Source organism: Sus scrofa, chromosome Y (assembly GCF_054392235.1).
Source record: "Sus scrofa isolate SSC_HxYL_T2T_F1_AM1 chromosome Y, Sscrofa_HxYL_maternal_Yorkshire_Landrace_v2.0, whole genome shotgun sequence".
Lineage (NCBI taxonomy): Eukaryota > Metazoa > Chordata > Mammalia > Artiodactyla > Suidae > Sus > Sus scrofa.
In genome coordinates this window covers 12861602-12885580 of record NC_139402.1, presented here as the reverse complement: position 1 = coordinate 12885580, position 23979 = coordinate 12861602, and the positions used below count along the sequence as shown (strand labels likewise).

General features: G+C 43.4%; 2 protein-coding genes across 2 annotated transcripts in view; one reads left to right on the top strand and one right to left on the bottom strand.

Moving 5' to 3' along the window:
* LOC146394372 (heat shock transcription factor, Y-linked-like) overlaps window positions 1–23979 on the bottom strand; it is a 455151-nt gene that overhangs the window by 218102 nt on the left and 213070 nt on the right. The gene's annotated exons all lie outside the window — the stretch shown is intronic.
* LOC110257907 (heat shock transcription factor, Y-linked-like) lies at window positions 5916–7547 on the top strand. The gene is made up of 2 exons (XM_021080914.1): window positions 5916–6428; window positions 6852–7547. Exons 1-2 carry the CDS (start codon window positions 5916–5918, stop codon window positions 7545–7547), a joined length of 1209 nt encoding a protein of 402 aa, XP_020936573.1.

The following is a 23979-nucleotide window of genomic DNA, read 5'->3' as shown; positions in this document are numbered from 1 at the left end:
GATTAGCAGAGGCACTTCAAAAAGATACATAGTTAGACCTTTCCCACTTGGATGGAATCTTTCCTTCCACACTCCCTTCATCTCTCAGTCTGTCCCTGACATAAGGCACAGATTACAAAAGTTGGAGGATGGCCCTCAAACCCCTCAGCAGGATGTCTTCACCCTCACCTTCAAGGTCTTTAATAATCAGCATAAAGAGGCTGAACGCCAACACTTAAAAAGAGATCAGGCTAAATACAAAATGCAGGCAACTGCCATTCAGCGCTCCCACAAATATCAGCTCTCTCCCCTGGACAATGGCTCTAAGGCACTCCAGGCCCATGCTGCAGGTGTGATAAGAGAGGCCACTGGAAACCTCTCAGGGGAGGGCCACACCCCTCCCTGCAGAGAGACCAGAATCCTTGGACCTCAACTGGCCAAGCCACCTTGGCAGAATCACAGATGACTGAGGGTGCCCTGGAAACCCCTGCATCCCGGACCCACAACTACTACTCGGGTGAAGCACCAGGTAACTCTGCTAGTTGTAGGTAAGCTGGTATCCTTTCTTATCAACACAGGGGCCACTTACTCAGCACAACCTCAATTAACAGGTCACAAACACCCCTCTCAAGTCTCTATTGTGCATGTTGGTGGTCTCATCTCCAAACCCTTACCAAAACCCCTTCCAAACTGCACCCCATCAGAGACACCCTTTAGCTGTTCTTTCCTGATATTAACCAAGTGCCCAGCCCCCAACTCTTGGCAGATATATTTTATCTAATTTCAGAGCCTCCCTCAGACTTCTCACTCCTGTCTCTCTTTCCGAGCCCTCTCTCCTCCCCCTTGCTCATCTAGAACATGATAAGCTACCTCTCCCAGCCTCCGTTCTTTTGCCCTGGGTGTGGGATACCTCCACCCATTCCATAGCTCAGCAGCTTGCTCCCATTCAAAATGAATGATCTAACTTATATGAGCATGTCTTCAGATTCATTGGCAGAAGCTTTTCTTATTGCACCTAGGTTTGATAAAAGTCAAATCGAATGCTGAGGCTTCAGTTACTAAGAAGGGACAGCAACATCCCTTAAGACTTTTATCGGTGTTTTGGTGCTATGATGTGATGTTCTGTACCAGGAAACACATACTTTTAGAAGTGATAAAAAGTCCATCCAGAAAAGTAGACATTGTATTTTCAGTAAAGAAGGAAGGAGGAATGGAATTGCATTTTATTAAGGGAACAGAAAGTAAGTCTGTCGTGTAGCTTGTTATTTTGAATGGAAAGGTAGCAGAGAGAATAATACGGATACAGAAAGCGATGGAAGATTTCTGCGAAGTGGACACTAGACAGGATTTTCAAGCTTGGTCGGGACTGACTGGGAGTTTAAAGTTAAAAAACAAACTAACTTTAAAGGTAAGCTCGTGTAAAACTTGAATTAGGTTTCTGTCTCTCTGCTAAAAGAAAGGTTTCTGAACCTTAACCTTACCTTGTTCATACTCTTGATAACAGGTTACGTGAATCGATTGGCCTTTAATTTGTATTTGCTTTTGAAATCCTTTGTTACTTTGGTTGAGTGACTAGGTAATGTTTTACAATAAAGTGAGATTCTACTTGGCCAGGTGTTTAGAATTTGCATTCTCTCTCTCTCTCTGCGTGTGTGTGTGTGTATTTGCAAATTTCCTAAGTGTAAATTACCGTGTTACAGGGGAGAAATTGTCGGATGGAAGGTATGAACCCAATCTATAAAGATATAGCTCACAACTTACTCCCTCCTTCTCAGACATTTGCCATCCTGATGACCTTGTAGCATGGGAAAAGTGTGCCCCTAAATCACAGGAGGGAAGATAGGTAAGCAACAGCTGTGAATTCAAGAGCCATGACTGTGGGAAATCCAAGAGGCAGCCTGGTTCTTCCTGGCTCCCCAGAATACACATTAATGAAAAGAAATGCTTTGAAAATATGTTCTCCCTTTGGGGTATTCCTTCTACAGTTCTAGGTTGACAATGTCTGGTGAAAATGAGGATCATTTTAGAGACAACCTTGTGACTCATACTCTAGTTCTGTGTTTTGAGGTTAGGGTTCACTTTCTAAAACTCACTTCCCAAATAGTTCTTTGAGGCTGTGTTACAATATTTCAATGTTTAAGGGGGGTACTAAGAACATACTCTCAGCATGGGAAACTGAGTGCTGCAATCCGTCTCTGCAAGAATATCTGATGCCCCACGATAACCAGGGGGTTATACATTCTGGGAAAGTATCATTTAAAGGGTTGTCTCCAGCCTAGATGGAATGTCTCTTGTCAGGAATACTTAAGTATCATATGCACAACCAAAGTGAATAAAATAACTCTTAAAATCTCTAGTTCCCTCTTAAGAAGGACATCCACATTGCACTGGTCTACAGAGAGAACTACTGACATCAAACTCACCCTAAAACAAGGCCCTAATAACAAAAACACCAATGCCTGGACAAAAAGAAGTCACCATCTGAAGGAGACCACTATCCCAAGATTCCCCCCCCCCCCGACCACATGGTCATTTGTTGACCTTCTCACCTACCTTGGCGGGTTTCTCCCCTCCAAGGCTCTTATCAGTGATGTTCCTAGGTGGGATCCCCTCACCTGGCCAACTAATACCGGCTCTCACAAGGGCACAATTATGTTTCCTTCAACTGTTACTCAAGCTCAATCAGCAGGTAAGACTTTAGCCAAGTGACATAACTCTCCTGGGCTACATTAATCGAAATTTAAAGGCTCCCTTGTGTTGGGAATGTTTAAACTATCTAGGGATAACCAGCCTAAGAACACTGGAAAATACAGCTGAGTGGACAAGTCAGAATGAAATTTCATTTAAAGAGAACGAACGGACTAATCCAGCTGAACAGCGATAAAACAGGGCTGTTTTGTGTGAAGCTTTTCAATTTTCATTTATGACTTTATGAATACTGCTTTCCACATTTTTTTAAGAGACCACAGATATTTTCTTATATTTTTCCACTCCTTATCAGAATAGGTTATTTTGTTTTTATTGCCACCAATATATTGTTATATTTTCTACTGCACAGCATGGTGAGCCAGGTACACAGACATGTTTACATTATTTTCTCACATTATCATGCTCCATCACAAGTGAGGAGACATAGTTCCCAGGGCTACACAGCAGGATCTCACTGCTTATCCATTCCGAAGGCTAGAGACTGCATCAATGAACCCCAAGCTCCCACTCAATCCCACTCCGTCCCAGTCCCCCTCCCCCTGGAAACCACAAGTCTATTCTCAAAATCCATGTTTTTCTCTTCTGTGGAAAGCTTCACTTGTGCTCTAAAATAGACACCAGATGTAAGTGTTATAATGTTGTATTTGTCTTTCTCTTTCTCACTTCCTTCTCTCAGCATGAGAGTCTCTAGGTTTATGTTTTATTCACTGTCTCCACAAAATTGCTGTCTCTTGCATTTCCAGAAGTGTAACTGAGTCACTGAAAATGATATATGGTTCCATATGAGATCGGTGGTCTCTAGATATGGGAACATGCAGCAAGAGGGAATATTTTCCTGGACCATAATAGACGAGGAAGATGGGTTGTCCAGAGACGTTTGGCTACTCCTAGTATGGCCTTGTCCAGGACTAGCACATTGAGTGGCCTATCTGTGACATCATTGCCAGACCTAGCAATGTTCATTGCTGGCACTGTGAGATGAAATGGTCATGAAATGCTTCCCCAAACTATGGTCAAATATACGACCATGGGGGAGTATGGCCAACTGTGACCTCAAGTTAGCACTTGCCTAGAGGCTCTCCGTGCAGGAAAGCTTGAGGCACAGCAGCTGTTGACCTGCAGCACCTGCTGAGCAGAGCTCAGGGAGGTGACCAGGGGTGAGGCACAGGCCTTCAGACCGATTTCAGGTGAGGATCTCTATGGGCCCAAATTCTTGCATCTTCTCTCATCTAGAAATACAGAGATCATTAACAATGGCATCTGCATGGGCCAAAAGGGAGAAAAGGCAGAATGGAGTAGCTGTGGGTCCGGGAAGACTAGGAAATTTTATGGAAGTAATTTTAGGCAAGCCTTTTTATTGCCAAGAATTTAGGTTTTATGTGCCCTGTCAGACGTGATGACACCAGCTGTTCTCAAAGCAGCATCAGCTGGCAGCAGCAACCTTACATTTTCATGGTCTTCTCTTATAGCAACAGAAAGGAGGCAACATGTTTTATGACCAATAGTTCCTGTGATTTACGTGTTAATACCACATCACGTGTTAAAACCTACTCAGATGAAACTACACTCCTCCTTCAACAATACTGGTATCAACCCATGTTTAATGTTATTTTTCCTTGCTTCCCATCCTCTATGGTAGCATGTACCATGTCCATCCACAAGTACTCCCCACCCCAGGCCAGCAGGAAGCAGATAGAGAAGAGTAGACATTCATCCCTATCCCATATAATGGAAGGCTTGAATGAGAGGATCCCAGGAGGATGGAGACAGACCGCCATACACCCCAACTATTGCTGCTCACCTGAGAGACTTGCTGTGGACACCCCTCCCAGAATGTGGATGTGCAAGTTGGGCAGCAAGAAACGAGGACCTGTGGGAAGCAACTGCCTGCACAGACTAACTGCCTACAAGGATTAACTGTACTCTGTCATAGGACTTGAGCCCCTACACCTCCCTTGACCTTCCCTTTCTTCTCCATTTTCCCTGCCACAAGGTCCCACCATGGACTCCAACCACAGACTCCCACCACAGATGCTTTATAAGTCTAACACCTCCTTGCAGTCAAGGCTGATGCCATCGTGAGTTACACCCAGCCCCCTCAGAGACCCTAATAAATCCCTCGTGTCTTAACTGACCTTGTGCCTTCCTCCCTCAGCAAGCCTAACGGAAAATGTTTGGAATATTGATTACCACACAGACTACTTATGTAGGATACACAGAAAACTCTATATAATAAAATCACTGATACCAGATCACTATCAGTTCTTAACAATGTGAAAACATTATGGTAGAAGTTTTAGAGTATTCAGTTCAACGGCGTACATAATTTTCAGAATGTGGTACACCCATCAATTCCCCAATTCTCATTGTCATCAATCCACAAGGAAATCTCATACCCTTTGGATGGTACTTCCCCAAATTTCCTCTCCTAACCCAAGCAACCATCAATCATTTTTTTGTCTCTATGGCTATAGATATTTTGCTTGTTGCCCAGGGCCCTTCATGTCTTGGTTAGTGATAAAGGTCGTGGTTTGTTTTGTTTTGGTTTAGTTTTGATTGTGTATTTGTTTCTTTTTTTCTTTTCTTTTTGTCTTTTCATTTTTTGGACTGTACCTGGGGCATGCAGAAGTTCCCAGGCCAGGGATTGAAACCATAGCACAGCAGAGATCAGAACACTTTTCTAACAAGCTAACCATCAGAGAACACTGGCTATGCATTTTATGAATATAAATACTGCACAGATTCTAGTTATACACTCTCAAGAGCTGCATTACTTTTGTTTCACTTTGCCGTTTTTTTTTTTTCCTCCATTTTCAAGGCCTTACATAACAGGCACAAGTGCATATGTGCACAAGAGAGAACTTGCGTTTACTTCAGGGATGAAATGGATTAATTTATTTATGTGATTTTTTATTAAAAAGATTCCATTGGAATGGGATCTCATTTGCTGATCTCATTTTTTTTTTCTCTCTTTGGGTTACTGTTTAATGATGGAGCTCGTATTTTATATTAACTGGGCTAATTTCATAGAGAAGTAAACCCTGACTGAAGGTGATGCTCAGATTGCTAGGAGACTAGTGTGTTGTGATGTCACAGCTACTCAGGCTGGCAACCATTGTGATGGATTGGATAGTTTATCTGTGTAGGCTTACCAAAGCAGCATTTAAAACTGCAGAATTCAAAAGCCATGCAGGTGAGAAAAGTAGCTGAAGAGAAATTTATCTGAGATGGCACATGCTCCTTCAGAAATTCAAGGTGTGTCTCCTAAAGATGAATCAACTGGTTCAGAATCCTCCATTACATCACCATGGTGTGATAACTCAATCACTGGGGACTTGGACTTGAGGTCTCAGAGTGAAGAAAAGGCTTTCCAGGCTTTGCCTGAGGGCTCCCTGATGAAGGAACCATGCCACACATTGTGTGCCTCTGAACCAGATGAAGATAGTGATTTTCTTCCTCTGCCCTTTCCCAGAAAACATTGGGAAATTGTTGAAAGTGATCGATTTAAGTCCATTTGGTGGGATGAAAATGGAACCTCGATCGTGATTAATGAAGAACGCTTCAAGAAAGAAGTTCTGGAGAGAAAGGCTCCCTTCAGAATTTTTGAAACTGAGAGTATGAAAAGCTTAGTTCGACAGCTTAACCTTTATGGATTTACTAAATTGCGAAGGAATTTTCAAAGACCTGCCTCACTAGCCAACATTCTGGCAGAAGATAATGAAGTCTCTGCTTGGAACAAGGTATTATGAAATGTCCAGTTACTATTTACAGAGGGACATCTGCAAATATGTTCATACATATAGGGTCATAGTAGACCTTGAAAGTGGGATGAAGTACTGCTACGCTTTTAAGTTGAAGGCCACTTGGTCATAAAATATTTGGGGTGATAGAGAAATTTCCTAGCCACCTGGAGCCTTCTCGATGAACCTCACCCAATACAAGCCCCTGAACCTCATACTGTTACTGTAAATGCACCAGGCATTTTTATTTAAGGACCATAATTGCCTGTTCCCACTACATAAATTTTTGAAAATGTTAGTAATAGATGAGTATTATTTCCTGACATTAACTCTGTGTGATGAAACAAGTCAGATTTTTATGGATTCTTTGTCCTCGTATCTTTGTTTAAAAGGTCACTAAATACCTTTCTCTTTTGGTTTTAGCTGCAGTTCTACCATAATCCAAATTTTAAACGAGGCTGTCCCCATCTGTTGGTGAGGATGAAAAGAAGAGTCAGGGTGAAAAATGGTTCTCCAGTATCGGCTTCTCTACTTCAAGGTTGCAGCAAGAAGCGCTCTAGAACAGGGGGTGATGTGGATAACCATAATTCTGATGTAGTTGCAGAAACTCGTGGAGAAGATGCATTTTCAACCTCTACAAACCTAAATGTGCCTTTAATAAGATGGCCTTCTATGAGCCAGAGAATTTCTAATACAACTACCCCAACTAGAAGTGGTCTTTCTTCTCCATCATCACCATCAGTCAGGCCACCAGGACAAATTGTCATGGCTCAACATGCTATTTTTAGTCAGTTGACCACGTTTCACATGCACTCACAAAGCAGCTACTCTCCAGCAAGTGGTCACGTCGTGAATTTCATTACAACTACCACTTCCATTTCTCAGTTCCGCTGTATTTCTAACTTCCCAAGTGGTTATTTTGGACTGAGGGTGGAGCCTTCTCCTTTGCCAACCAGATACCAGAATATATCACCAACTGAGTGCCCTGTGTCTAACCCGCAACCAGCAGCCCATCCATGGTTCCCAATGCCAATGGCCACTGACACATCAGCTGCCTCGCTTTCAAGGCCAAATCCTCAGTCCTCCTCCGTATCGGAACATCACCCTAATTTCCACTGACCTATCAAAGGACTATAGGTTATGCAGGAGAGTGAAGATGAAAATTTATGTTGGCAAATGTCACCAAATTCCTGCAATTCTGTTATTTCAGCAATAAACTTGTATGTTCATCTTCATAGCTTCATCACCTTTTTTTTCTTATTCAGCTGGATCTCTTTTTCTAATTTTTCAAATTCTTTTTTTCTTTTTCTTTTTTTTTATTTTCCCACTGTAAAGCAAGTGGGTCAGGTTACCCTTACATGTATATAATACAATTACATTTTTTATTTTGGGCATCAATTGGGTAAGTGAGATGTGGTGTCTCCTGAGTGATCTACAGGCAGCGGGGACAAACCAAAGCAGTCATCTCAGAAACCACAGGGAGTCAAGGCATGCCACCGGTAGGGGTGTGAGATCAGGTCCAATCTCTGACCACAGTCACCCTAGAGGTCAGAAATAGAGAGAGTACTACAACTGAGCACCACCCAGTATTGCTGTCATCACCCTGGGCATATAACCACCCTGCAACTGTCAGTGCAAAATGCTCTGACAGTTGCAGGGAAGAAACACGCAGAAGGTTTAACAGTGTCCTTTGCCAAGACCCTGTAACTAGGAACAGTGGTGCACCACCTCCTGTGTGGGCTAAGAGGGACAGGCTGCTTCTTATAAGGGTCCTCAGTTGGAGGGGCAAACCACCAGAGGTGTACATGGCCTGCTATCACTAGGGGTCCTGGAACAGGCACCCCTTGTGGCCCTAATCACCTCAGAGGGCACCTCAGAAGAGGTCATTGTGACCAAACACTACCTGTTTCTGCTCCAAGTTCTCTGGGAACTCACAAACCAGGCCACTGCCACTGCCACTGCCACTACCAAATGCTCTGGGCACCTCATGATTCTGCAAAAAGCTCATTATCATGCCCAAGGCCTTGAAACAAGGAGTAGCCTGTGCCACCTCCCTGCATGTACTTGCTGCAGCTAAGAACCCAGCAAGAAGGCACTGACTACCAGCCCTACCCACTACCTCCCTCTCCCTGGAAATACACTCTGCACCCTCGGGATAATGGCCCGCTTACTCCCAAGATTGAGCCAGCAAGAATGCAATCCTCCATGCCCCAAATAAATGGTAACACACCACAAAATACAAAGGGTTGCTCTTGCCTAGAAGTAACCCTCCAAGACGAGAGTTTGGCTTCCCCAAACGCACAGAAAAAGAAAATCATAGACACGATGAAGAAGCCCAGGAACAATTCCCACGTAAGGTACAGGAGATTTCATGTGAAGCAGAAACAATGCAACAGACCTCCGTAGGCCAAAAGACACTGAGTTCAAAAGGGGTAGAGTGAATATATACTGAAGGAATGAAGGCTGAATATCAGGGACTTACGAGCACATTACAAACAGTCATGTCAATTACTTTCGAGAGGAATGAGGAAATTTAGGGGAAAATAGGGAAAAATTAGAAAAGTCTTTTGCAGATAGCCAAACTGGGCTAAAGGCACTAAAGGGCAGAGTGAAGAGTGCAGAGGAATGAATTAGTGACATGGAAGATAGCATAATGGAAATCACCCAATCAGGACAGCAGGCAGAAAACCACATGAAAATACATGAAAGCAACATAGGAGATCTATGGGGTAGCATAACAGGGGTCCATCTATGCATAATAGCAATTCAAGAGGCAGAAGAAAAAGACAAGTGGATTGGAAATATATTGGAAGAAATTATGTCTCAAATTTTTCCCAAACTAAAGGAAACAGGTATCAAAATACAGTAATCACAGAAGGCACAAAACAGGCTGAACACAAATATGCCCACACCTAGACCTACTATAATGGAAATGGCCAAAGATAAAGAGAGGATTCGAAAGGCAGCAAGAGAAATACAATGCATTAAATATAAGAGAACCCCCAAATCATCTAATTCCTCTACAGAAACACTACAGGCCTGAAGAAATTGGTAAGCTATATACAAAGTTCCAAAAGGAAAAACTCTGTAGCCTAGAATACTCTTCCCAGCAAGTCTATCATTTCTTTAGTTATTCTTTTATTTATTTATTCATTTATTTATGTTTTATTCACTTATTGAGTATCATTTGAACTGGAAATGGAAACAGAATTTCTCCGATAAAAAAAGCTAAACGAGTACATCAATACTAAACCCATTCTAAAAAAATACTGAAATGGCTAGAAGAAGAAGAAGAAGAAAAAGGAGAAGGAGGGGGAGGGGGAGAGGGAGGAAGTAGAGGGGGAGGGGGAGGTGGAAGAAGAAAGAGAAGAAGAAGAAGAAGAAGGAGAAAGAGGAGGAAGAGGAGGAGAAAAAGAAGGAGAAGAAGAAATAAGACAGAAGATATACAGATTGGAAAGCAGTCACTTAAATCAGCCAGCATACATCACCAAAACATACAAACAAACAAAAATCTACTCAAAAAGTGATGAGAAACACAAGGAACACCAAAAGGACAAACACGCAGTTCTTAAAGAAGAAATTCAAAAGCATAGAATGTAGCTAAGTAAGTATGAAAATATAGACACCTAATTTTAAATAATGTGATTGAGCCTATATGACTACCAGGCTAAAGCAAGCAGATATAGGAAGTGGTTAACCTACTTGAAAAACAGGGAAACCACAAATCAAACCAAACATTACATTCATGAAAACTAAAAAGAAATGTATCCAAGCATAAAATAAATGGAAATCATCAAAAAAAAAAAAGAAAAAGAAAAAAAAGAACCAAGGTAATACACCAAATCAACTGAAAAGCAAGGTTTAACATGGGAATAAATACATGTTTCTCAATAATTACCTTAAGGGTCAAGGGACTGAATACTCTGATCAATAGACACAGAGCAGCAGATTGGATCAAATGCAAAAATATACAACCTGCTGTCTACAAGAGAGTCCCTTTAGAGCAAAGATCACATATAGACTGAAAGTGAGAGAATGGGACATGATATTTCAATGGTCAAGACAGGAAAGCAGGAGTTGTGATACACATAGTAGAAAAAATAGACATTGAAACAAACAAAGGCCATAAAAAAAGATAAAGAAGGACACAATTTTAGAGAGCCCAGATGGTGAAAGAGTAGGGGGATTTGTTCACCTCTCCCACAGATGCAACAAAAAATACACATCTACATGTAAAATGACTCACACAGAACAGCAACTGAACGCTGGCAGAAGAACTGAAATCTCCAAAAATGGGAAGAATCTCTTAACACAAATGGATAAAACAACAGAAAAGAGGAGAGAGAGAGAAAAGGGGCATCAGGACTGGACTCCTGAGAGGGAATGGTGAAGGAGAAAGGGAACCCACACCCTGGAAACTCACCGAACCTGCGGAAAGATCAGCTGAGTCCAAGGGATCTCCAAGATGCCACGAAAAGTGCATCAGCAGGTCAGAGGACTGAGAGGCAGTGTAAGAGCCACACAGATCATCAGAACCACTGGCACAGGTCTCAAAGACTGAGACGCTTTGGTGGGGACTGGGTGCCAAGCCCTAGGCTTTGGAGGTGAGTCCCTGGGAGCAGGCTGGGGTTGGTGGTGTGGAGACAGCATAAGAGATGAGGAAGTGGTGCCCCAGGGGTGAAGGGTTGCAAAGAGCTAAGGGCTGGGGACTGGAAAGCCACAAGAGAGGGAACCCAGGAGAAGGTCTGGGCCTGCAGGAGAGACATTGCCCCATTGTTGGGGAGGGGAGAGCAGGATGTGTGGGCCACCAGAGAATACTCCTTGCTCCACAGCATTTTCACTTGCACAACAGCTAGTAGAGCACAGAGAGCATTCCCAGCACATCCCCCTCTTCCACCACGGGCATGCCCGGGGAGAAGCCACATTACTTCTGCAGTAGACTGGGCCCACTACCCATGGGAAGGCAACCACCTCCTTGGTGTTCCACCCACAGGAAGTGCCCCACTGCCCTGGTGCACCCCAGAAACCTCCTCCCCAAATCAGGAAGTTCACCACCACAGCAGCAGGAACAGGCCAGCCCTGCCCACCCTTGGGAAGGGCTCTGCTGACACAGCATGAGAGAGCCAGCACCGCCACCCTCGGGAAGCCCCCTACTGCTGTTGACCACTAGGGCAAGAGGCTCCCGGCCATGGGGAGTGAACGTCCTCCACGGCATGCGCCGGCCAGCCCTCCCCACCCTTGGGAAGCCCTCCACTGCTGGAGAGAACCACAGGCAGCTGCCCCTGGCTGCAGGAAGGGCACCAACAATGGGACATTAACCACACTAGGAGAGACATTGCACCATTGTTGGGAGTAGTGCACTTCCACCATGACAGGCACTGGCCAGCCCTGCATGCCCTCAGGAAGCCCTCCAATCTTGTGGCACAACCCATCAAGCCCTACCTGGCTTCAAGAAGTGCACTGCCAAGGCAGAACACTCTGGCCAGCCCCACCCAGCCTACGGAAGCTCCCCACCATAGCAGCACAACCCAGCCACACTGATTGCCCACAGGAAGCACCTAGCCACGGTGGTGGGACCCGGCCAGCCATGCTTGACCTCAGGAATAGCCCAACCACCACCATGTGCTCTGACTGTGCCAAACTACACTTTGGCTTCCCCAAATTCACAGTAAAAGGAAAACACAAGCAAGATGAGGAAGCTCAGCAAACATTCCCAGTTTATGCAACAGGAGAATTCACCTAAAACCTTCAACACTCAAACAGTCTGACAGACTTTGAGTTCAAATGGGACAGAGTGACAATACTAAAGAGATTCAGGAGTTCCTGTCGTGGTGCAGTGGTTAACGAATCCGAGAAGGAAACATGAGGTTGCGGGTTCGGTCCCTGCCTTTTCTCAGTGGGTTAACCATCCGGCATTGCCCTGAGCTGTGGTGTAGGTCGCAGATGCTCGGATCCCGCGTTGCTGTGGCTCTGGTGTAGGCCGGTGGCTACAGCACCGATTCAACCCCTCGCCTGGGAACGTCCATATGCCATGGGAGCGGCCCAGGAAATAGCAACAACAGCAACAACAACAACAACAGACAAAAACAAAAGACAAAAAAAAAAAAAAAAAGAGATTCAGAGAAGATAAGCACTGTAACACAGACTCCCTCAGAGAAGAAATAGAAAATGTAAGGGGGAGCCAAGAAAATCTAGATAATTCATTTGCAGACCTACAATGTGAGCTAAGGGCAGTAAGGGCTAGAATGAATAATGCACAGGAACGTATTAGTGATGTGGAAGATAGAAGAAAGCAAATCACCCAAACAGGACAGCAGACAGAACACCAAATGAAAAAAACCCTGAAAGCAATATAAGAGTCCTATGGGATAACATAAAGTGGGCCAATCTGTGCATAGTAGGAATTCCAGAAGGAGAAGTAAAAGAAAAGATTATTGAAAACGTATTGGAAGAACTTATGTCTGGAATTATGCCCAGCCATGCGAAGTGCCCCACTGCCCAGACATGCCCTGGGAAACTCCTCACCACATTGGGAAATGCACCACGACCACAATGGAAACTGGCCAGCCCTGCCTACCCTGGGGAAGTGCCCTGCTGCCATGGGGCAACTCGGCCAGCCCTGTCCACCCTTGGGCAGTGCTCCACTGCTACAGGTTGCCCCAGAAAGCCCCAGCTAGCCATGGGAAATGCATCTCCACCTCCATGGGCACCTGCCAGGCCCACCCACACTTGGGAAGCTCTCTCCACTGCAGAGCGAGCTGGCCAGCACTGCCCACACTCAGGAAGCACCCCACTGCCATGGAGCACCAGGCAAGCCCCGTACATATGCAGCGAGGGCAACTCCAATGTGGCAAGCCCTGGCCAACCCCACCAACCTTTGGGAAGTAGCTGCCTTCAATGGGGCAACCAGGCCAGGAATGCCCCCTTTGGGAAGTGCTCTGCTGATTGGCATGCCCCAGCAATCCCCAGGCACATGTGGGAAGTTCATCTCCACCATGGTGCACACCTGCCAGGCCCATCCACCCTCAGGAATGCCCCTCTGCCATGGAGTGAACTGCCTAGTCCTGCCCACATTCAGGAAGCAACTTTCTGCCACAGAGCAAGGAAGCCAGCCCCACCCACCCTTGGCAACTGATGAGCTAAGCACACTGAAAAGCACCGCATGCCCACAGGAGGCACTCTGCTGCCACGGAGCACCTGGGAAAGCCCTGCCCAACTGCAGGGCTGCGCCTCCACCACATCCCATAGCATTCAGCCCCACCTGCCCCCAGGAAGGGCCCCACCACTGCAGAACACCCCAGCAAGCACATCCTGGCTGCAAGAAGTGAATGACCACAGTGGTGCACAAAGGCCAATGATGCCTGGCCATGGAAAGAACCTAGGCTCAGCAGTGTGACCCAGCAAGCCATGCATGCCCTGCTGAAGTGCTCCACTACCACGGTGCAGCCTGGATTGTGCCAAAGTACCCTTTGGCTTCCCCAAATTCACAGAAAATGGAAAACACAAGCAAGATGAAGAAGCTCAGAAAACATTCCCAGTTTACGCAATGGGAGAATTCATCTAAAATCTTCAACACTGAATCAGTCTGACAGACTTGGAGTTCAAAAGGGAGACAGTGAAAAGACTGAAGAAATGAAGACAAGATATGAACAGGAATGCAGACGCCCTCAGAAAGGAATGAGAAAACATAAGGAGGAGCCAAGCAAATCCAAAATATTCATTTGCAGAGATAAGAATAGAGCTAAGGGCAGTGAGGACCAGAATGAATAACGCAGAGGAATGAATTAGGGATGTGGAAGATAGAACAATGGCAATCAGCCAAACAGGAGAGCAGAAGGAAAACAAAATGGAAAAAGATGAAAGCCATATGAGACTTACGGTATAATAGAAAGTGGGCCAATCTTTGCGTAGTAGGAATTCCAGAAGGAGAAGAACAACAAGAGCGGGTTGAAAATATAGTTCAAAAAATTACCCCTGGAAGCTTTCCAAATCTAAAGGATTCTGACTTCAAGATACAAGAAGCACAGAAGGCCCCAACAACTTGAACCCAAATAGAACCACACCAAGATATATAATAACAATGGCAAAAATTAAAGATAAAGAGAGGATTCTAAAGGCAGAGAGAGAAAAGCAAAATGTCAATTAAAAGCGAACCCCCATAAGGCTATCTGCTGATTTCTTCACAGAAACTCTACAGGCCGGGAGGGAATGGCAAGTGATATTTAAAGAACTGAAAGGAAAAACAATATGCAACATGGAATACTCTATCCAGCAAGAATACCATTTAAAATAGAATGGGAAATAAAGTATTTCTCCAATGAACAAAAGCTGAAAGACTACAGCAATACAAAAATCACGTCTGTAAATTAAAAAAAAAAAACACGGGGGGAAATGAGGATGAAGGAAACTGCAATTAGAGAGCAATCAAACTATCAGGCTAAAGCACACAGTGATAGGATGGGGTAAATATACTTAACAAACAAGGCAACCACAAATAAAAATGGAAAATTACATTTAACAAAAATGAAAAGAGAAGTACTCAGACATAAAATAAATGGAGACCATCCAACCAAAAAAAAAAAAAAAAGGAGAAAGAAAGAATGAAGAATAATAGAATCATCTGGACTAAGAGTTTTAAAGTGGCAATAAATAAACATCTATCGATTATCAGATAAAATGCCAATGGACTGAGCACTCCAATGAAAGAACACAGAGTGGCTGATGCGATAAAAGAGCAAAACCCCTCAATATGCCACATGCAGGAGACTCACATTAGGACAGAGGACACATATAGATTGAAAGTGAGGGGAGCGCAAAAGATATTTCATGCCAGTGGACCAGAGAGGAAAGCAGGAGTTGCAATACTCACATCAGATAAAAGAGAAGTTTAAACAAAGGCTGTAAAGAAAGACAAAGGAGGACACTATTTAATAGTTAAAGGCTCTGTTCGAGAAGAGGATGTTATAAACAGCAACATGTATGCCCCAAATATAGAAGCACTCAGATACCTGAAAGAAACATTAACAGATATGAAAGGAAAAACTGATGGGACTACAATCTCAGTAGGAGACTTTAACACCCCACTCACATCAATGGACCAAGCTTCTAGACAGAAAATCCATAAGGCAACAGAGATCCTAGAGGACACAATGGAAAACATAGACTTAATCGACATTTTCACGACATTACACCCAAAAAAATCAGAATACACCTTCTCTTCAAGTGTGTAAGTAATAATCTCAAGAATTGATCACATATTGGGGGACGAAGCTAACTAAGCTCAACAAATAGAAGAGTATAGAAATAATTGCAAGTATCCTCTCTGAGCACAATGCAGACCCAGCTTTCCCAAAGCAATCTTGAGAGAAAAAGAAAACAACAACAACCACAAACAAACGAGCAGGAGGCAAAACGGCGAAATGCTCCGAGACCTCAAGCCATCTTACAAAGATGCAGTCATCAAGACAGTGTGGTAATGGTAACAAAACAGAGAGACAGAACAGTGGAACAGAATGGAGAACACAGAAAGAAACCCAGACACCTTTGGTCAAATAATCATTGACCAGAAAAGAATCATACACAATGACCAAGGGGATTGTGTCCCAGGTTTGCAAGGAGGATTGAAAATACTCACAGCAGAAAACATCACACAGTACATGAACATATGAAAACTAAAAACCCACATGATCCTCTCAATAGATGCAGCAACAGCATTCCACAAAGTCCAACATCCACTCACGATCAAACCTCTTACCAAAGCGGGGATCTGAGAAATATATCTTAACACAACAAAAGCCATTTAGGACAAACCCACAGCAAACTTAATACTCAAAGGAAAAGAGCTGAAAGCCTTTCCACTAAACTCTGATACAAGACAAGAAGGCCCATTCTGGCCACTTTTATGCATCATATTATTGGAAACACTAGGCACAGCAATTAGAAAAACAAAAAAAAAAGTCAAAGGGATCCAAATTGGAACAGAAGAGGTAAAATATTCCCTACGTGCAAATGACATGACACAACGTATAGAAAATCCTAAGGAGGCCACACCAAAACTACTCAAACTGACCCACAAATTTGGCAAAGTAGCAGGATACAAAATTGACACTCAGAAATTGGTTGCACTTGAGTGTACTCACAATAAATAAAAATATTAAAAAAATAGAACATTTTGAAAATTGCACCTCCAAAATTTTAGGACCTAGAAATCAGCTTGACCAAGGCACTGAAAGATTATAAGCTGAACCATAAAACTTAAAGAAATTAAAGAGGATTCAAATAAAGGGACAGATATTCCATGATCCATGTCTGGAAGAATTAATATTATTAAAAAAGCAATAGTATGCCATAAAATCTACAGATTCAATGACATCGCTAACAGAAGACCCCTGTTATTTTAATAGAACGAGGACAAACAATCCAAAGCTTATATGGAACCATAAATGACCCAGATACGCAATGGAACACTAAGGGGGAAAATAAAATACGAGGAATAACTCTCCCAGACATCAGGCAATTTTTCTGAGCCACAGTAATCAAGACACTGTGCTACTGGTACCAAAACAGACATACAGTCCAAAGGGACAATGTAGAGAATCCCGGAATAAACTCACAACCCTGCATTCAATTAATCCTTGAAAAAGGAGGCAAGAATATAAAATGGGAATAAGACAGTCTTTTCAGAAAGGGGTGCTGATAAAACAGGACAGCTCCTGGTAAATCAATGAAACTGAAATACACCCTCACACCATGTACAAAAGTAAACTCAAAATCACTTAACAATGTAAACATAAGATAGGACACCTCAAATGACTAGAAGAGAAGAGAGGCAAAACATACTCTGACATCAACAATAAAAATGATTTTTTCTCAACATCAGTCTCCAAAGGCAACAGAAGTAAAAGCTAAAATAAACAAAGGACTCAATCAAATTGACAGGCTTTTGCACAGCAAAGGGAACAATGAAAAAAGACAACCATTGGAATGAGAGAAAATATAGTTTCAAATGATGCCACTGAAGGGGCTTAATCTCTAAAATAAATGACTTATAAAACTCAACAGCAAAAAACCTAGCAGCCATTTGAAGAATGGGCAAAAGACCTTAAAAGATATTTATCCAAAGGATACCTGCAGATGGCCGACAGGCACATGAAAAAATGCTCAACCTCACTAATTTTTAGAGAAATGCAACTCAAAATTACTGTGAAGTACCACCTCACACCTGTCAGAATGGCCATCATTAGCAAGTCAATAAATTAAAATTTCTGGAGAGGGTGTGGAGAAAAGTGAGCCCAGCTGCACTGTTAGTTGGAAAGTAAATTGGGACAACCACTACAACCACTATGCAGATCAGTATGGTTGTGCATTAGAAAACTAAATATAGAACTACCCTATGCCCCAACGATACCATCTTGGGCATATATCCAGATAACTCTTTCCTTGAAAGATATACATGGACTGGAAAGTTCATTTCAGCACTATTCACAATATGCAAGACATAGACACAACCTAAATTTCCATTGACAGAAGGGTACATTAAAAAGATGTGGTACATATTCACAGTGGAAAACTAGAGTTCATGAGAACAAAATAATGCCATTTGCAACAACATGGATGGAACTAGAGATGCATATACTAAGTGAAGTACATCAGAAAGGAAGAGACAAATGCCATAAGACAGCACAGATCTGGAAATGAATAAATGGCACCAATGAAACATTCTAGAGGAAAGAAATGCATGCACTTGGAGAATACGACAGTCAAGGGGGAGGGGTGAGGAGTGGGACAGACTTGAAGTCTGGGGTTAAGCAGTGCAAACTTTTGCAATTTGATTGGATAAGTAATGAGATTCTGCTGTTTAGCACGGGGAACTCTTGTCAGGGGTGATGGAACATGATGGAGGTAATGTGAGAATAATAGTTTGGGGGTGTGTGATTGTGTGTGTGTGTGTGTGTGTGTGTGTGTGAGAGAGAGAGAGAGAGAGAGTGAGAGAACAGGAAATAAAGAGGAACAGACGTGGTCCCTTTGCTCTACAGGAGAAAACTGGCAGAACACTTGAAACCAATGATAATGGGAATAATAACAATCGTGAAAAATTAAAGTAAAGCAAAATCTCTGCAAACAAAATCTCAGGTCTCACAGCAGTGGGTACAATATAGAGGTGTTGTGATAACCAAAGCAAATGGGCCCTGGCCATAGATGGCAAACAGCAGTTAGTGCATTACTGTCTCCAACCAGAGAGAGGCAACACTGTGACTTGCTTAGGGTGGCTGCCCCTGCCATATATGGTTCCAAATTATGCCCTGAGAGCCAAGCATACATAGGGCTCCAAAGGGAAGGCAAAGTGACCCTCTTCAAAAGAATAGGGACCTCCAGTGCAATGTTCAGACTCTAAGCGCCGAGCTGAAGAGAGTGACAGCATGAGGACTTGACAGTGTGGAGAAATCCTTAATTCCCTGCAATCACAGAGTCAGGGAAGACACCAGGAGTCCTAGGCAAAGCTGGAACCAGATTAGAGACCAGGGGCTAACCTCTCACCATAAATCGACTCAGGGACCCTGGCATGTCCTGCTGCCTGTGGGATGCTTGCAAGCTCCCCTTGGACCACACAGAGATGCAGTCACCCCTCATCAGCCACAGGCTTTGCTAGAGTCAAAGGACATCACTGGATCCTTTGGAGAAAGGTTAACAAGATATGAGGGCCTATTGAAAGACACTCCCCTCTTTACCCTACTGATGGGTGAAGCCCTGCACACAGCAACCCTTCTTCCAGCAGGTGAAAGTGGGGACTTGTCCCGTCAGTGTATAGAGACCATAAGACACACCTACTCCACAGGTCCAAACTTCAAGAACAAAGTTAAGAATAAAGGGGTGTACAATGACCTGGGGGGGATGAGGCAGGCTAGGACTTGGGATCCTTTGTTGTGCTGCTTGCCTCTTGAACAATGTCTCCTTGAACAATGAAATAAAAAGAAGCAGTAAGGGACTACAGATAACTGCATGCATGGGCAGTTGAGAAAAAGATGAATGAGAAGATTCATAAAGGCAAATAAAATAAAATGAAATAAAAATTAAAATAACATAAAACTTAATAAAATAAAAAAGAAAAGAAAAGAAAAAAATAAAAGAAATCAACCCTCCATCAAAATCGGGGTGTCAGGTGCAAAAACAGTTTATGTGGCATACATAGTGGACAATACCACTGAGGAAGTGCACAGAAAATCTAAACCACCCCACTGACCCAAACCTTACACCACACTTACCCCTATCCCGCCAGAGAAGAAACAAGCTTGCCTCTGATCAAGGAGCAAGAAAAGGAACTTGTTACATTATTAGTCTCCCTTTTCTCCTCAAGGGCTCAATAAAGCCTTCCCTGAATTTCTGGTGCCTCACTTCTCATCAACTTCTATTTACCAGGGAGCCAAGAACCCTGGTCAGTGTGAAGTACATGTTTAGTGGGCTATACGAGTGGCTCTCCTAGTCTCCATCATGGTTAAACTGAATCACATACAAGCCAGAATTATTTTCCCAGATGTCCTTATGTGAAAATTTCTTTTGTCCAATATAATCTGGACTTGTGTGTAGCCAATCCAGAAACCAATCTATACTCTTTGGAAACAAGGAATGCAAACCAAAAACTTTACAGTAATTAGATCAGGCAGAAATACCATGAACCTGCCTTCAACACCTGTATGAAACAGTCTCGGGAGCCCAACAACAACGTCTACTTCAAAAAAAAAAAAAAAGAATTCTGCACCACCACAGTATCTGGATAATCCCCTCAGGAAGCCTGAACACAAACATCATAGCATGCAGTAAGTAAAGCATACTGCAGTCTTGGAAGGAACCTGCCAGGAAGCGAGACAACACCACTGAGCACTTGCCTCAGGATGCCCTCTCCAAATGAGTGATAGCCATGCTAGAACAACACATCAAAATCTAGGCAGCCACCCAAAAACCTAATTGTGAATTTCTGCAACTATCCAGGTTGGCATATCAAAACACCCACACCCATCATCCTAGGAAGCCTAATTTCTGCCTTTGAAGAAATCAGCCCTTGACGCCAGGCCAAGAGCTGTGAATCATCAAGTAAATAAGTTCAACACTCAGCCCAGAAAGGCCAACTCTACTTCTGCAGCAGAGAGCTATGAAGCCTATTTTTCACATTTTCAACACCCAGTCGAGTGTCCCTAAGTGAAACCTTCATGAAAGCAGTTCAGTAATCCTCAGACCTTTGTGGTAGCTAGCTTAGAAACAACCACTTCTTCAGCAACTATGCAGAGAGACAACCACACTCAATGCAGCAACCATGCATAAAGCCAAACTGCAAATTCTTCACAAGATTACAGTGTAAACATTACTTCAGCCATATCCCTTCAGGAAATCCCAACACAATCTCTTTATAGCCACTGGTGCAGCAAGATTAATCATCACCTTTACAGCCACCATGGTAAGCACCAAAACCAAAACCTCTGTAACCATCACATGATGAAGGCTGACCATATTTTGGTAGTAATTGGACTGGGAGGTTGGACCTCAGTCTCTAAAGTAACTGGCCAGCGGCCCTGACCACAACTTCCACTAGCCTGATCAGGAGGTCAAATCAGAACTTCTACTATAAACATTCAGCCAGCCAAGCCATAGTCTCTGCAGAAACCAGAGAAGACATCTGAGCATAATTTCTACAGCCACCAGCCATGTAAACTAACCACAAACTCTGTCCCAGCCCCGTAGATATTCACCAAGCAACCTCTGAAGAATTTGGAAGGAAAAATTAACTGTACTCATTTCAACTAACAAGAAAGTTTATCTCACCATATCTGCAAACACCAGCCTAGTAAACAAAAGGAGAACTTCTGCAGTAACTTGCCAGGCCCCAACGCCATAACTGAGCAGCCACAGACAAGAAGCCAAAGCACAAAACATGCAAATTTCTGGAAAAGAGGTCTGATCATGACCTCCATTATGGGAACAGGCGTAGAAACCACAACTGCTGCATTAACTGGCCAGGGATGCTTAAACCACACCTCTGCTGCAGCCAGTCAGATAATCAAACCATGGCTTCTACAATACCTGCTGCAACCTCTGTGACATCTAACCCAGAATCCCTAATGGCCACCCACACACTATTCAAGCCAGGAAGCATAACCACCTACCGGAAGTACCCAGAACCATCAGTGTAGATACCCTCTCTCCAGCAGCCATCCTACAAAGCCTAACCATCTCAGGGAGACATGCTGCAGCTCTACAGGACAGAGCATGCTGCAGTACACATGGGGAACATATGGCAACAGTTGCAACAAAAAGTAAGCCAAATTGTCACCTATGCAGCAAGCAGGAAGTCAAACTTCATTTGTTATATCAATAAAGAAGTGAAAAGGGTGCAAGGCATGTTGTTTCTTGTTACCACGTACAGTAGAAGAGTCTTCCTCATCGATTGTCTTTCTGTTGGTGTATGTAATAGATGTTCTTCCAGTAATTCTGGAGACTGTCACTGCTTGAGAACACCTGGCCTTTGGACTCCATTTTAATGTGGTTTCCCTTGAAGAATTGTCACACTGACAGACCTAAATGTCTTCTCTAAATAAGTTACAGTGAAGATGATCCACTTCTAGTTAGGCCATCTCCAGCTGTCCTATGACTACAACAGAGAGTTGTGTTGTATATGTAGAGGAAGTCATATTATGGTGGGAAACATACAGCCAGGTATTGAAACCAAGAAGAAGGTTACAGGACCTTCCTGGGGAGACAACCCAACCACTCTCTACACCATCTATAATTTGGAGAAAAAAACATTAGCCTTCTAGGCCTTCTGTGTTTTCCAAAATGTGATCTCATCATAAAACTCAGACAATGCAGAAACTCAGGAAAGCAGTCAAACTCTTCACATAATAGTTTAGCAGGAAAAAAAAGCAAAGGGAAAGATTTCCGGTTCCTTCTCAGGGGCTACAGAGGATATCCTGAGCCCTCTTCTTGAGTTGTTTGGAGACACAGGAACCTTCACCAGGTGGAAGAAGTTGACTGAATATTGAACACAACCGTGAAGACTCCAGACTGCTTGAACCAGCGAGTGATGATGTTGATTCCCTGGATGTCAGAAATCAATATGTATGTGGGCATAGGGTCTGCCTAGATTGTGAGAGCAGCGCAGATATTGACTATGACTCTGACCAGATGCAGCTCTTCAGTGAGTGTGGGACCTGGGGAAAGTCACTTGACAGCTGTAGAGTGTGTTTCCTTACGTGTAGGATGGGGGCAGAAAGAATTACTTCCTTGCAGCACTGCTGTAAAACAGATTAAACCAGACCTGCTATGAGGTAAACCCTCAAGAAATATATGCAGTCATTTTCTGCTGGTGTCTGAACACAACAGGCATGCCAGCCTAGAACGGATCTTAAATATACAGAAGAGAGTTGTCTGCATTGCAAAATGGGAAGTCAAGAGATTTATGAGGAGGGTTAAGTAGAGAATCCACAGTAAGATGGATGCATATCAGGGATGCTGCTAAGGAGGCTATGGCAATTGTCTTTGGGAACTTCCACATATAGAGTATGAGAAGGCTTATGATAAGGAAACAGGAGAAAAAAGCAGGGAAATGGATGAGAGAGAATTGAATCATGGGAAGGAAAAATAGGGTAGCAAGTGCTTGAGCACAGTAAAGAAAGGGTTCCATTGCTGGGTTGGTGAGAGAGCTGATACAACTCTCAAAAACAATAGAGAGGATAAAGAGAGAAATGAAATCCCCTTTTTTCCCTATGGGAGTGTCTAGAGGGTTGAGGGCTGGAAAATCTGCAAAGAAGAACTCTGGGGAAGTGTTTTGAGGATCTGGGTAGGGAGAGGTTGGTGGTGGTATTGGTGGAATGGGTGGAAGTAGAAGAGGTGGAGGGCCATTGTGGAACAAGAAAAGCAGGCCACATCAAGTTCCTATTGTAGCTCAGCATTAGTGAATCTGACTGGAAACCCTGAGGATACAGGTTCAGTCCCTGGACTCGATCAAAGACTAAAGCATCTACATTTGCCCTGAGTTGTGTAGATCTGAGATGATTGTATCCGACACTGCTCTGACTGGGGTGTAGGCCAGCAGCTACAACTACAGTTCTAACCCTAGCCTGGGAACCTACATGTGCTGTGGGAGCAGTCCTAACAAGACAAAAATGAATAACTAACTAAATAAATAAATACATATGATGCAATTAATGAAAAGGCCAACTGACAAAGTTCAAACTTTATGAAAACTGATGGGATCTGTATATCAGACTGCACTTTATAAAAAGAACATAAGTTCTTTCCTCCCTTCCCCCTCAGTAGCCCAACTGCTATTTCCACAATTGTTCCATGAAACTCTCAAAAATATACACTTGTAACTCTTTCTCAATAAAGCCTGAGTTCTGACACCAAACTGTAGACATGCATAAATCTTTAGATCCCTACCAGAGCCAGTCAGTAGGAAATGGTGAGAGAATGAGTGTCTCAGACATGGTCCCTTGCTGATCCCAAAGCCTGCACAAACCACTATCACCACAACACTCCTTCAATAACGGCGCAATGCCTA